This window comes from Glycine max, chromosome 6 (assembly GCF_000004515.6).
Source record: "Glycine max cultivar Williams 82 chromosome 6, Glycine_max_v4.0, whole genome shotgun sequence".
Classification (NCBI taxonomy): Eukaryota; Viridiplantae; Streptophyta; class Magnoliopsida; order Fabales; family Fabaceae; genus Glycine; species Glycine max.
This window is the reverse complement of record NC_038242.2, coordinates 39,719,510-39,731,696: the sequence shown is the minus strand read 5'-3', so window position 1 is coordinate 39,731,696 and position 12,187 is coordinate 39,719,510. Positions and strand designations below refer to the sequence as shown.

The 12,187-nt window shown below is 32.0% G+C and overlaps 1 protein-coding gene across 4 annotated transcripts; it reads left to right on the top strand.

Moving 5' to 3' along the window:
* The first annotated feature begins 3,132 nt into the window (after nt 1-3,132).
* LOC100798022 (probable serine/threonine-protein kinase At1g54610) lies at nt 3,133-11,171 on the top strand. 4 transcript variants are annotated; one of them, XM_006582109.4, is made up of 9 exons: nt 3,135-3,476; nt 3,580-4,262; nt 5,198-5,482; nt 6,207-6,524; nt 7,689-7,916; nt 8,406-8,506; nt 9,167-9,284; nt 9,628-10,098; nt 10,677-11,171. In XM_006582109.4, exons 2-9 carry the CDS (start codon nt 3,846-3,848, stop codon nt 10,872-10,874), a joined length of 2,136 nt encoding a protein of 711 aa, XP_006582172.1. In that variant the 5' UTR covers nt 3,135-3,476; nt 3,580-3,845; the 3' UTR covers nt 10,875-11,171. The 4 variants fall into 4 exon arrangements, with proteins under 4 accessions (XP_006582174.1, XP_006582173.1, XP_006582172.1 ...); XM_041016073.1 differs by having other exon boundaries at nt 3,136-3,476; nt 9,170-9,284; XM_006582111.4 differs by having other exon boundaries at nt 3,133-4,262; nt 9,170-9,284; nt 9,631-10,098.
* Nucleotides 11,172-12,187: the final 1,016 nt, after the last annotated feature.

The window sequence follows — 12,187 nt, the reverse complement described above, 5'->3', positions numbered from 1 at the left end:
ATTCCTTCAAATAAGATTCCAACTTCTTTTTTTCTTTCTACAGAAGCCAAATATATACGGTTTGTTCTTGGAAAATAAACAAGTGAAAAAAGGTGAAAATGGAAACAAGTTAAGTAGGTCGGATGTGTGACACCAAAAATTGAAAAGGACGTGGCAAGGGATTTGTTAGACCAAAATGATCAATGAATCTTTTTTAATGTATAGGAAAAGGAAAAAAGATATAAAGACCAAATGGGGTGATCTGCACCATTGATGATGGGGTCATAGAATCAATAGTCATTATTATTACAGAATCTGCGGGGCATACTATTGAACCAAACAGTTTTGCTGTTACCTTTTTATTGTATGAGTGATTGCATGATAATTCTGTCACCAACTAAAATTTACGAACTTAGCTCATAAAAGCAGTTGAAAAGCCAACGACCCTACGTAATGTACCAATGGCACGATCGTTCCAAGCACGTGACTCCACGCGTAGCTCAATGATAGTTTATTTTAATGATTTAATTCATTAATTTAATCTTTTTCACAGTATTATTAGAATATATCATTTTTGTTTATAACTAATATCCCCAAACAACTTTAGTCAAGTGTCTTATTTCTGTTATTTATTTTTATCTACAAAATCTAAACTCAATTCTTATTTAAAAAATTTAAACCAAATTTTACTTAGATTAACGACGTATTGATAATTATTAATTTAATTTAATATTTTATTCTTTTCTTTATATTTATGTGTTACATGTATATATTTTTTGTTATTATATTTTGTGTTAAATATTTGTACACTTTATCAATAATTTATTTGTCAAGAAATTGAGTAACTATTTTGAGTGAACAGTTTATTTTTTCAATCATTTGTTTTTTGTTTTTCATTCATAAACTTGAATTATAAATAAGACATTGAGACTTATTTTTACTTCAACTAATGACATATTGATAAATTATGTATATGATATTAATAATTTATAACTTATGAGTTATATTTTTATTTCAATAATTATCAGTGTAAATATTATTATTATTAATTAAAAAATATTATAATATATTTTTAGAAGTAATAATTATAAATTTTTTAATGTAACCGTATATAATAAACTATATTTAAATAAAAATGTGTTTTTCCTCGGATATATATTTTACTTAAATTCCATAATAAATTAATATAATGCATAAATTTTAATTATTCACTCTTCAAAGCGCGTGGGGTTCCTTGTCAAGAAAAAGATTAAAAGAATGATTTTGCATTCGGCCAAGGTTTCACTCCAGTGATGATATATTAGTATTTATTTTCTTTCAATATTTTATTATTCTCTTTCTTTCTTTTCAGTGAAAGTGGTAATGTGCAATGTGGTGCGGGGACAGTCTCTTGCCTAATGGCTACCTGAAAATGTGCAGTGAAGCTACCAACGGCAGTTGGGTCTTGCTTTTCCTTTCCTAGTTTTCATTTTAGGTCACTATCTTAGAGTTAAGAAATTATTTTTTGTACTTTTAAATAACAAATATTTATTTTAGTATAAATTTATAAATAAGATTAATTTCAATATACTGCACATCTTAATCTTAATTATATTTAGTAATTTAAATTGATTTTGAAAACGAATCAATTTAAGTGAAATTTTTAGTTAGTGATAAATAAATATAATTATTAGGAAAAAAATATCTTCTAATTCCTTTTATTCAACTCAAAAAATTAGTAACCACATCAAAAGATAATAACTAAGAATTTAATTTGAATTTTAAACGAAGTCTAAGGGTTAGGTTTCATCAATAAAATAAGGATAAATAGTTATTTTTATCTCATTATTAACATATGTGTCCCTCAAAAATAAAAATGTAAAATTTAGTCCCATAGTCTACATGGCACAAAATGACGATTTTGTCACAAATGATTAGTAACGTGACTATATCTAATTACCAACATAGAAACATATTTGTCATATAATATTTTTTCTTTACTTTGTGTCTCCCCACCTGCTCATAAATGCGTCCTCGTGAAAATACAAAATTTAGTATCCAAAAATGTAAAAAGCGTGACAAATATATTCAAACGTTAACTTCGGTCTATCACCGTTAATAAAATAGTTAATATTCAAAGAAGTGAAATATGAGATATATTTATCTTTTATTTATAGTAGATTATGACTCATTATTATAATTTAGAAAAATTTATAATGATTGATACATTGTTACAATGCTTGTTTTTGTAAACTAATACAATGTTTATTTTGGTTAATAATCAATATTATCATTATTATTATGTTTGTTTTAAATTATGTTTAAGTGATTATTGTAATGTTATGTTTATAGTAATAAAAGATGACGAAAATCACGGTTAGCTGCCGAATATATTTGTCATATTTTTTATACTTTTAGAAACTAAATTTTGTATTTTCATTTTTCATGAATGCATTTACCAATGAATTACACATTAAGGGATAAAAATCGTTATTTACCCGATAAATAAACAAATAACAAGAAAATTTTAACCTATAAATTAGTTTTTATCAATTTAATTCATATTAATAAAATTTAATGTGTTTTTAGATTATTTTTCTCAAATAAATTTTTTAATTCAAGTTTTATAAATAAGAAAATAAATAATACAAAAGCTCTGTTTCTTTAAATTACATTCTTAATTCAATTGGAATCAATAAAGGTTGAATATGATTTTTTAAACATTAAACGTCCAACTAAAAATTATTTTTAAATCATGAAACAATATACTATCTTCTTTGAAAGTGAAATATCAGTTCCTTAAAATGTAGACAAACATTAAGAAGCAAACACATTTTTAAATATATTTTATTTCATACACCTTAATTTTAAAATTAAATCCAAAACCACATATTAAAATTTAAAAGAAGGAAAAACTTAGATATAATATTTTTAAGTGTTATCTGTTCTATTTTCCAAGAATTTCATCTTAATAATTGAGTAATAAAAATTTACATCGAACACTTACATAAATGAAATACCATTTCTTGTTGAAGAATAAGAATTCCATTTCTGTGGTGAAAAATACATGTAGTTCATAGAAGAAAGAAAATCTTTTTACTTAAACTTAATTTAATAACAACAAAATCATTATTATTGCCATTAAAAATTGAATATCTGAATTTCATTTATGTTATTCTAGTTACATATTTCTTCGTATCACGGAACATACTCTCTTCTGGTTTCTCTCTCTCTCTCTCTCTCTCTCAGAAATCCACCTTGTGATGGTGCCCTAGATCCATGGCTTCTCTGTCCAACCTTTGCATGTGTTTCACTGTTGCTGAGTTTCAAGGCTACCGTTTATCCTCTCTTCCCTCTCTGGGTCCTGGGAAACCCTTTGGTGGGTCCCACATTCACAACTTTGCAAACTCACTTCCACCCAAAAGCTTGTAACTTGTGAACACCCTTCCAGTTAGTATTTCACGCTCTCTTAGTTCCAAATTTGGAATCTTTGATGCTTCCCCGTTCATAAATAACTGGTATTTCATTGGATAAATCATTCCACTGAGTAAAAAGTGTTTTTTTTGTTGTTTTATTTTTACTATTTTGAAGATTTCCGAGGTTTGGTTTGTGGAATTTCAGGTTGTAAACTGTTTGGTCAGGTTATTGAGTTTTTTTGGATGGAGTGATCTGAGATCACATTTGGGGTTTTGTGAATATTGGGTTACTGTTGTAATTATTGTTACTTTTACAATTTGTGTGTCTCCGTGTGTTTGTGGTCTATGGTGAGTGAAGTGAAGAGGAGGATGCTAAGATAGTATTGTGGGAATGTAATTGAAGGGGTGAGGACTGAGAAACATTGAGATTGAAACTTGGTGTTTGTAAAAGGGGGTTGTTTGTTGAGCATAATGGGTGGTGTCTGTTGCAAGCCCTCTGCCATTGAGGATAGCAAGGAGAGTCCAAGGGAGCGTATGTCGACCAAGTCAGCTTCGTTGGACTCTTGTGTGCCGAGGGGTGCTTCGTTGAGGAGGGAGGATGCATATAGGGTGAAAGATAGGTATGATGGTAATAATGTGAGGACTGCTTTGATTGATAAGCAAGGGAACGGTTCTGTGCGGTTGCAAAGTGAAAATGTTGAGAGGAAGAGGGAGAGAATGGAGTGTGTTGTTGCTGCTCAACAACATCCGGGGGCTGGTAGTGTTCCCAAGGCCTTGGAAGGGGAGCAGGTTGCAGCTGGATGGCCATCCTGGCTGGCAGCAGTGGCTGGAGAGGCTATCAAGGGATGGTTGCCGCGCCGTGCCGATTCGTTCGAGAAGTTGGATAAAGTATGTTTCTTTCTTGATCTGGTTGCATTGTGGAATTTTGACATAGCTTTGGTTAGATGCAGATATTCAGGTTTTAGTTTTACAGTTGCTGCTAGAATATTGATTCAAGTGTTGAATTTTCAAATTGGTTTTCTTTATCTGTTTAAGTGTTAAATTTGTTTTTTCACCTCTCTTTTTTCTTTGATTATCTATGTTTCCAAAATATACTTTAAGCCAGGGATGGCAATTAGGAAAACGAGTTACCAACTTCTCCACTACCTTCTTTGGTTATGAGTATAATAGTTGCCTTGGTGGTGGGGCTTACCTAATATATATCATTGTATCTATGTTCTTCTGCCTAATAGACCAAAATTGCTTTTTTCTGTGAACTGCTTTGGTAGCTTATGAGCCTTTGTAACTTATTTCACTACTAATAATAACTCTTGATTGATAAACTCTGTGTAAGGTATTCAGAACTCTCTCTTTTTGGTTCCTTCTTAAACCAATGTGGTTAGCTGTCATTGTTTGATTATAACCCTCACCAATGCATTATGCACATCCTATCACTTTTAAACTGATATTTGAATATTATAATCCTACTATATAACATTTCTTACAAAATTCTTGATTCTTATCAATTTTTGTATTAAAGATGCTAGTCATGTTATGCTTCATTTTTTACTTTTTTTTTTCTTCAACATGGCCAGGATCAAGTTACTTTGAATTTGGACCTACTACAATTCTTTTTCTGTTTGCATATTAATATTATTGATTTTACCCTCTGATGTATATAACAAAACATTGAGGTAAAGCTGGACATGTTTACTTGTAGTTTCTAGATTTATAGATATCTTTTTTTTTTTTTTTTTGTCTTGGATCTCAATTAAATGATGATATTATCTTCAGCATGCTTTAGTTTTCCTTGAATGCTAAAATTTTTCCTGCTTATTTTTCAGATTGGACAGGGAACTTATAGTAATGTTTATAGGGCTCGTGATCTTGAGCAAAAGAAAATTGTTGCTTTGAAAAAAGTGAGGTTTGATAATCTTGAGCCAGAGAGTGTTCGCTTCATGGCAAGGGAAATTCACATTCTACGTAGGCTTGATCATCCAAATGTCATAAAACTGGAAGGTCTTGTCACATCAAGGATGTCTTGCAGCTTATACCTAGTTTTTGAATACATGGAGCATGATTTGGCTGGGCTTGCATCACATCCTAAACTGAAGTTTACTGAAGCACAGGTAATTTTTAAAGCTTCTTTATTTTCTACTTCTTCCCTGCCATTTTACAATAAATGTAGCTTATAGCATATTCCAAGAAGAATCTCATGGCTACTTATATCTGTGTAATGTGATATTCGACAAAATAAAGTTTCCCATTTTGTACTTTTAAGCTAATAGTTGAAGACACTCATTGTGATTGTCGTTGCGCTTTATCTCCTTTTTGTTTAATTACTCATTTGACCCCTATAGTTATAGAAACTTTCTCTTTTAGTCCCTATACTTAAAAACATCCCCTTTTAGTCCCTACACATTCCATTTTTATTCCCTTTCAGTCTCTACACATCATTTTAATCCCTTTTAGCCCCTATGGTGAGGACTAAAAGGAGATGTTTTCAAGGATGGGGACTAAAAGGGTATGTTTTTGTTTCTATAGGTACTAAATGAGTAATTAAACCTTTCCTTTTTATTTTTTGGATTGAAAATGAATATATTGAAAATAAGAGGAACAAACTACAAGAAAGGGTAAGATTTCCCCTAAAGACATACATAGCTTTAGAAAAAGACAAAAAAAAAAAAGATCAGAGGTTTAATTACTTTTGGATTTAAAAAGGAAACTATTAAAATAAGGGGATGAAACTACATGAAAGAGTTTGGGATTTTCCTCTAAAAGAAACCTAGTTAACAAAATACTGCACAACCTCAAAATTTAAGCAGAGATTAATTTCTTATTGGAACTTGGCAGGTAAAATGTTACATGCAGCAACTTTTACGAGGACTTGAACACTGCCACAACTGTGGTGTGCTGCACCGTGACATTAAGGGTTCGAACCTTTTGATTGACAACAATGGCATCTTGAAGATTGCAGACTTTGGTTTGGCAAGTGTTTTTGATCCAAATCGAACACAGCCTCTGACAAGCCGAGTTGTCACTCTTTGGTATCGCCCACCAGAGCTTTTACTGGGTGCCACATACTATGGCACTGCTGTAGATTTATGGAGTACAGGCTGTATACTTGCTGAGTTGTATGCTGGCAAACCTATAATGCCTGGAAGAACTGAGGTATATGAACTTAAATGTTTCTGTTAAAATGTGGCATTAATGTATTTCCTTTTTAATCTATTATATGTCTACAGTGCACTATGAATAGTTGTTCTTTGTAAGTGGGGTGAGAAATTTTAGATTATACATGTGTTTGAACTTTTATGTGTGGTGGCTTTTGAACAAGTAGGGATGGCAAAAAAATCCGTATTCACAGATAAAATCTGCCATGGGTAAATGGTGGATACTTTAAATGGGTATTACCCACCGGTACGGGTATCATAATACCCTACCCATGGATACCTGCTACCTGTGAAGTTATAAAGTATCTTTATATATATATACATATATATATATATATATATATATATATATGTAATGTATTTTCAATTTATTTGTTGAACTTATGCTTTGAGATATTGTAATGTTATTTGTATTTGGGATTTATGTTTATTTATGCTTAAGATATACTTATTTCATGTTTAATTCTATTGTTTTAATGTTTCTTTTTTGCTTTTGGCTTTTAATTCACTAGTTTTACTTGATGTTGAAAATCACATTTTTTAAATTTGAAGTATTCATGGGTATCCATGGATATCCGTGGGTATAAAAAAAATCCGTTGGTATAAAAAAAATCCGTGGGTATAAAAATTCCGTGGGTATTTTTCAAATGGATACCTAGTGGGTAACGAACACGGGTTTTCTCTAATGGGCAGGTAACCCCTATCCATGCCCGACCCTACCCGTTGTCATTCCTATGAACAAGTACACCACCAACAACCAAGCAAGCCTTTCTCTTATGTGGGGTCCGTTACATGAAGCTAACAAAGCCATAATTCTATGCTAAATCATGTCTATAGATAAACCATATTATACTAATATTAATGTTCCATCATAAATCATTTGTTAAATGTCTGCAGTATACTGTTAGTACTTTTGCTCTTCATAAGTAGCATAAGAAATTCTAGAATATACTTGTGTATTATGTGTGGTGGCTTTCGAACAGTTATTTAGCTTTAGTTAGGATGTGTTGACAAGGGGATATCAGTAGTGCCTATTAAAACTGATAAATATTATGTCTGTACAATTTCCAATTGATGTTCCTTTGTATGGTTTTGTGCATCAGTAGTCTAGTAGTATACTTAGATTAATAAGATGATTAAAAGGTACTGTTCTGTCTTCTAGGTGGAGCAGTTACATAAAATTTTTAAACTGTGTGGTTCACCTTCTGAGGATTATTGGAGAAAATCAAAGTTGCCACATGCAACAATATTTAAGCCCCAACAACCCTATAGGCGTTGTGTTGCTGACACATTCAAGGATTTCGCTGCACCTGCTTTAGCACTCATGGAGACTCTTTTGTCCATAGATCCTGCTGATCGTGGAACTGCAGCATCTGCTTTGAAGAGTGAGGTATGAAATTCATGATGAATTTTTCAGACTACTTGAGTACATTTTATAATATCAGTCAGTACACATAACGAAGAGTGGATGTTCATGTTGGTAAAAAGAGTTGGATTAAATTATATTTCAAACTTAGGTTGTGTATTCTCCAAAATATGACAACCTTGGAATTTTTTGTCATTTTTGTGCATGTTTTCCTTTTGCTTTAATCAAATTGATGCTCCTTTGTTGTCTCTTTATTGTTGCTATTGTTGCAAGTCCTAACCTGTATTGCCTCCAAGAATGTAATATAGTAGAAAATTCTTATTGTTACTATTATTGCAAGTCCTCACTTATATATCCTGATATGTTATCGCATATTCGTGTGTATTTATTCATTATCTCTTACTCAACTGCATTGTTGCTTTAATTTCTATTTTATTTTGGATGTAAATTATTGTTGCTGATACTTCAATATGCATGTCATGACTGTCTCCTTTTGGTTTGCTTGCTATTTAGTTCTTTACAACAAAGCCTCTACCTTGTGATCCTTCAAGTTTGCCAAAGTATCCTCCTAGCAAAGAATTAGATGCCAAACTTCGGGATGAACAAGCAAGAAGGTGTGTTTTTCAGTTTTAGTGTGGATGTTTGTCGTGTAAGTTTGGTTGTTGCCTTGTGTGTTAGCAATATTCAGTTCTGAAGGGTGCCTCTGCAGGTTTGTTTTTTCAACTTTCAAAGATCTTTAATCTTCTAATTAAATTTTGCAATTACTCTTGTTGCATCTATGTCAAGATTGCTTTTTATTCTTTTCATAATGTAATGGCTTCATGTTTTTTTTATTAACTGTTATCAACTGGGAAAAGAGGAACATTATTGTCTGGATTTAATCATTAGAAATTTAGAATAAATCTTCCACTTATAAGTTATAACCTGCCACTACCCCAAAAAGTTCAAAGAACAAGAGTTGTTCCCAATACTTATGAGAAGCCATGTCCATATTCTTCTTAGAAACTGTTTTTTCAATCATGACATATAGAATGGCTAGCCTAATACAGTATTGAGCAGAGGATGATGTTCCATATCACTCATGATACAGGTGTGTAATCATTCAGTAAATCAACATGAAATTTATCTATTTTTCTGATTAGACTGATGATTGATTGATTTCTTGTTAATCGTACTTTTTAATCCTACTGGAGTATTCTTATATGGTGTTGTACTCTTTGACTACTAGCTCATAAGTTAACTGTTAAATCTTGTTTTTGGTTTTCTGATGTTAGCAGGCAGGGGGCAACAGGAAGCAAGGGCCAGAGACATGATCTTGAAAGAAGAGGGGCAAGAGAATCTCGAGCTGTTCCTGCACCTGATGCCAATGCTGAACTGCCACTGTCAATGCAGGTACTGACCTTCTGTATTTACTGTTATGCAGGTACTGACCTTCTGTATTTACTGTTTCCTGTTTGCTGTTCCTACTGATCTTGTCAATGCATGAATATGCTTTTGGATTAACTCTTGTTTATATTCCAACAATAAATATCTGCATGGTGTCTTAGTAGTTAAGCTTCAGAGCTAAAATAAAATAAAAAAGGTTGGTTGAAGGTTGAATTATTGAATCTTATTTCAGTTTCCCTTTTGAAATGTCATATTTGCATCTTGTGTGGTTAGTGTTTTACTCTTTTCTTTTTTGTTATAACACTTTTCTTTTTGTCAAAACCTTAAATTAAATAACCTTTTGTTACAGAAGAGACAAAGTCAGGCTCAATCAAAAAGCAGAAGTGAGAAGTTTAATCCTCATCTTGAAGAAGCTTCTGGATTTCCCATCGATCCCCCCAGACCGTCACAAGCTGTAGAAGTAGGTATAGAACCTCAGGTACCGCAGCATAAAAGAGCCTCCCATTCGGGTCCGCTGGCTCACCGAACTGCATGGGGTAAAGCTGGGAAGAACCAGGATGATGCTCCAAAGATTTCAGTCGGGGGCGATCTATCAACAATCTCAGGCTTAGTTGCAGCTAGGAGTATGTTGTCAGATGATCGCAGAGAAAGATCTGGATCGTCACAAATGGAGGCATCAAAATTGATGAACAGGTTCCCAGGATCATTCAAGGACATCTCTGAATTATTGATAAAACAGGATCAAAGGCATCATGTACCGGGCCAAGTAGGCACTTCCCAAAAGGAAGAAGGGAGAAGCAGCAACAAAGACCTTGTTCTTGTAAGTAGTTTGATGATTTCTACCCTTATCTGTTCTGTCATTGTGTATGTTTAGGTGAACTTAATTTTGGATGAATTTTGGATGAATTTGATTTTGCTTAAAATTGAATTTGAAGTGAAGTGATTTATGTTTGAGAACTTTTATCTCAAATGTATGTTTATAGTAAAATTTAGTATAAAATTTTAAACCAAAAGGCCTAGATTAGTCAAATCTGCTTTTAGTAACATAATCACGTTTGATTAAACAAACTAAATATGCTTTTAGTAAACTAAATCACATATATGTGGTATAAATCTGCGTGATAATCCAAACATATGCTTAGACTGTATAATTCTATTTGTTCCATCATGCTATCCACGTAGCTGATCTCACTTAGTAGATTAAGGCTTTTGTTATTGTTGTCGAGCTGTATAATTTGTTTTTGTATATTGTTTTCTATATATTTCTAGGTTGATCTCATGGCATTCACTACTGGCATATCATTATCGTTCTACAAAGAGGATCTGAAAGTACAATTAGTTTACTTAGGTCTTGTATATTTCTTGTGCTCATTGTTTCTTCCCCACACAATGGTGCAGGTTGGTTATGGATCAAAGGGTCATAAAATTCATTACTCTGGTCCATTAACATCAAGCAACATGGATCAGGTGTTGAAAGACCATGACCGCCAAATTCAAGAGGCGGTTAGACGGGCACGTTTGGATAAGGCAAAAATGAGAAGGCTCCAAGCTGAAGGGAACCAGATAACCAATTCATTATTTGTTTCAGGCCGTTGATTTGTAGAGTTGTTGAGATGCAACAAGGCATCATAAAGGATCTTTAATTCTTTTTTAATGGGGGGCCTGTATAGGGAGAAAGTATCCTTTGCAAAATGCCCTGGTGGCCGTGTTAGGTAACTCTATAGCTTAGAAAAGCTCTCCCTTAAAATTTATCACATATTTTCTTTCTACTTACCGCTGTAATTTCTGGCATAAGCCCATTCTTGTAAAGCTTATCAGCCTTAAGCTGTTAGAAATCTGGGGAACAATTGTGTCATGAGAGTTAATAATATTCACTCGGAAGATGCCTGAGTATATGCTTTGTTCTGTGTCTTCTCTCATTCTATCTGATGCATCATTGGCTTCATTGCTTCCGTACTGAGCTATCATATTGTGTGGTTGTGTATCTTAACGTGTGTTTCTGATCCATTCTGTCCACTCATTTGGTTTAGTTCAAAGTTAATTTTGATAGGTTCAAGTTTTAGAAATTATATTCAACATGGTTGAACCTCTCTGTTCATAATTGTGGTTTAGTTCGAAGTCAATTTTGATAGGTTTAAGTTTTAGAAGTTATTTTCAACATGGCTGTGTTTCTAATGCGTGTTTCGGATCCATTTTATTCACTAATCTGCTTTAGTTCGAAGTTAATTTGATAGGTTCAAGTTTCAGAAATTAGATCAAATGTATGTTGAAGAGTTGAGTTATATCGTGTCTTAAATTTAATTTGGTGTTCTGTGTATTTTTTTCCCTTGGAAAGTATATTTTTTTAACAAGTATATATTATTAATAAAATTGACATAATAGATAATATTTTATATATCATGATATATTTATATTGATGTTATTTATCTTGAAATATATATTTTACAATATAATTCTACTTAAAATTAAGATTAGTATATTATTTCAATAAATTAGGTTGATTCAATCTTGTTCATATATTATTGCATCTTAGTTGAGTCAGGTTTGAAACAAATATAAATTTATCATAACCTGTTCCATAAATATTGTTTAGTATCTGTTTGTTCTGCTTTTTGTATAAACTAGTCTTTACATTCTTTAACTGCATGACTATTATGGGTTGGGTTGGGTTGCGTGGGTTTGGGGCAAAAATAATAAAAATAAATTCTCAGAATTTTTGCTGCTTTTTTTTTTTCAAAAATATTTTTCTTGGAAATTAGTTACCGGAACTTTGTTCTGAGAATAAGTAAATGCGTCAAAATTTATTTACTGGAATTACGGAAATTAATTTTCAGAACTATGAAAATATTAACACTTGTGAAACTAAATTTCAGAAGTATTAATATTTTTACCCTTTCTAAAAATACGTC

Bases quoted from the DNA above. Each gene is read 5' to 3' on its own strand.
- LOC100798022 (XM_006582109.4), top strand. From the start codon at position 3,846: ATGGGTGGTGTCTGTTGCAAGCCCTCTGCCATTGAGGATAGCAAGGAG. The intron at 5,483-6,206 runs GTAATTTTTAAA...GGAACTTGGCAG, and splicing joins TGAAGTTTACTGAAGCACAG to GTAAAATGTTACATGCAGCA. The intron at 6,525-7,688 runs GTATATGAACTT...TCTGTCTTCTAG, and splicing joins TAATGCCTGGAAGAACTGAG to GTGGAGCAGTTACATAAAAT.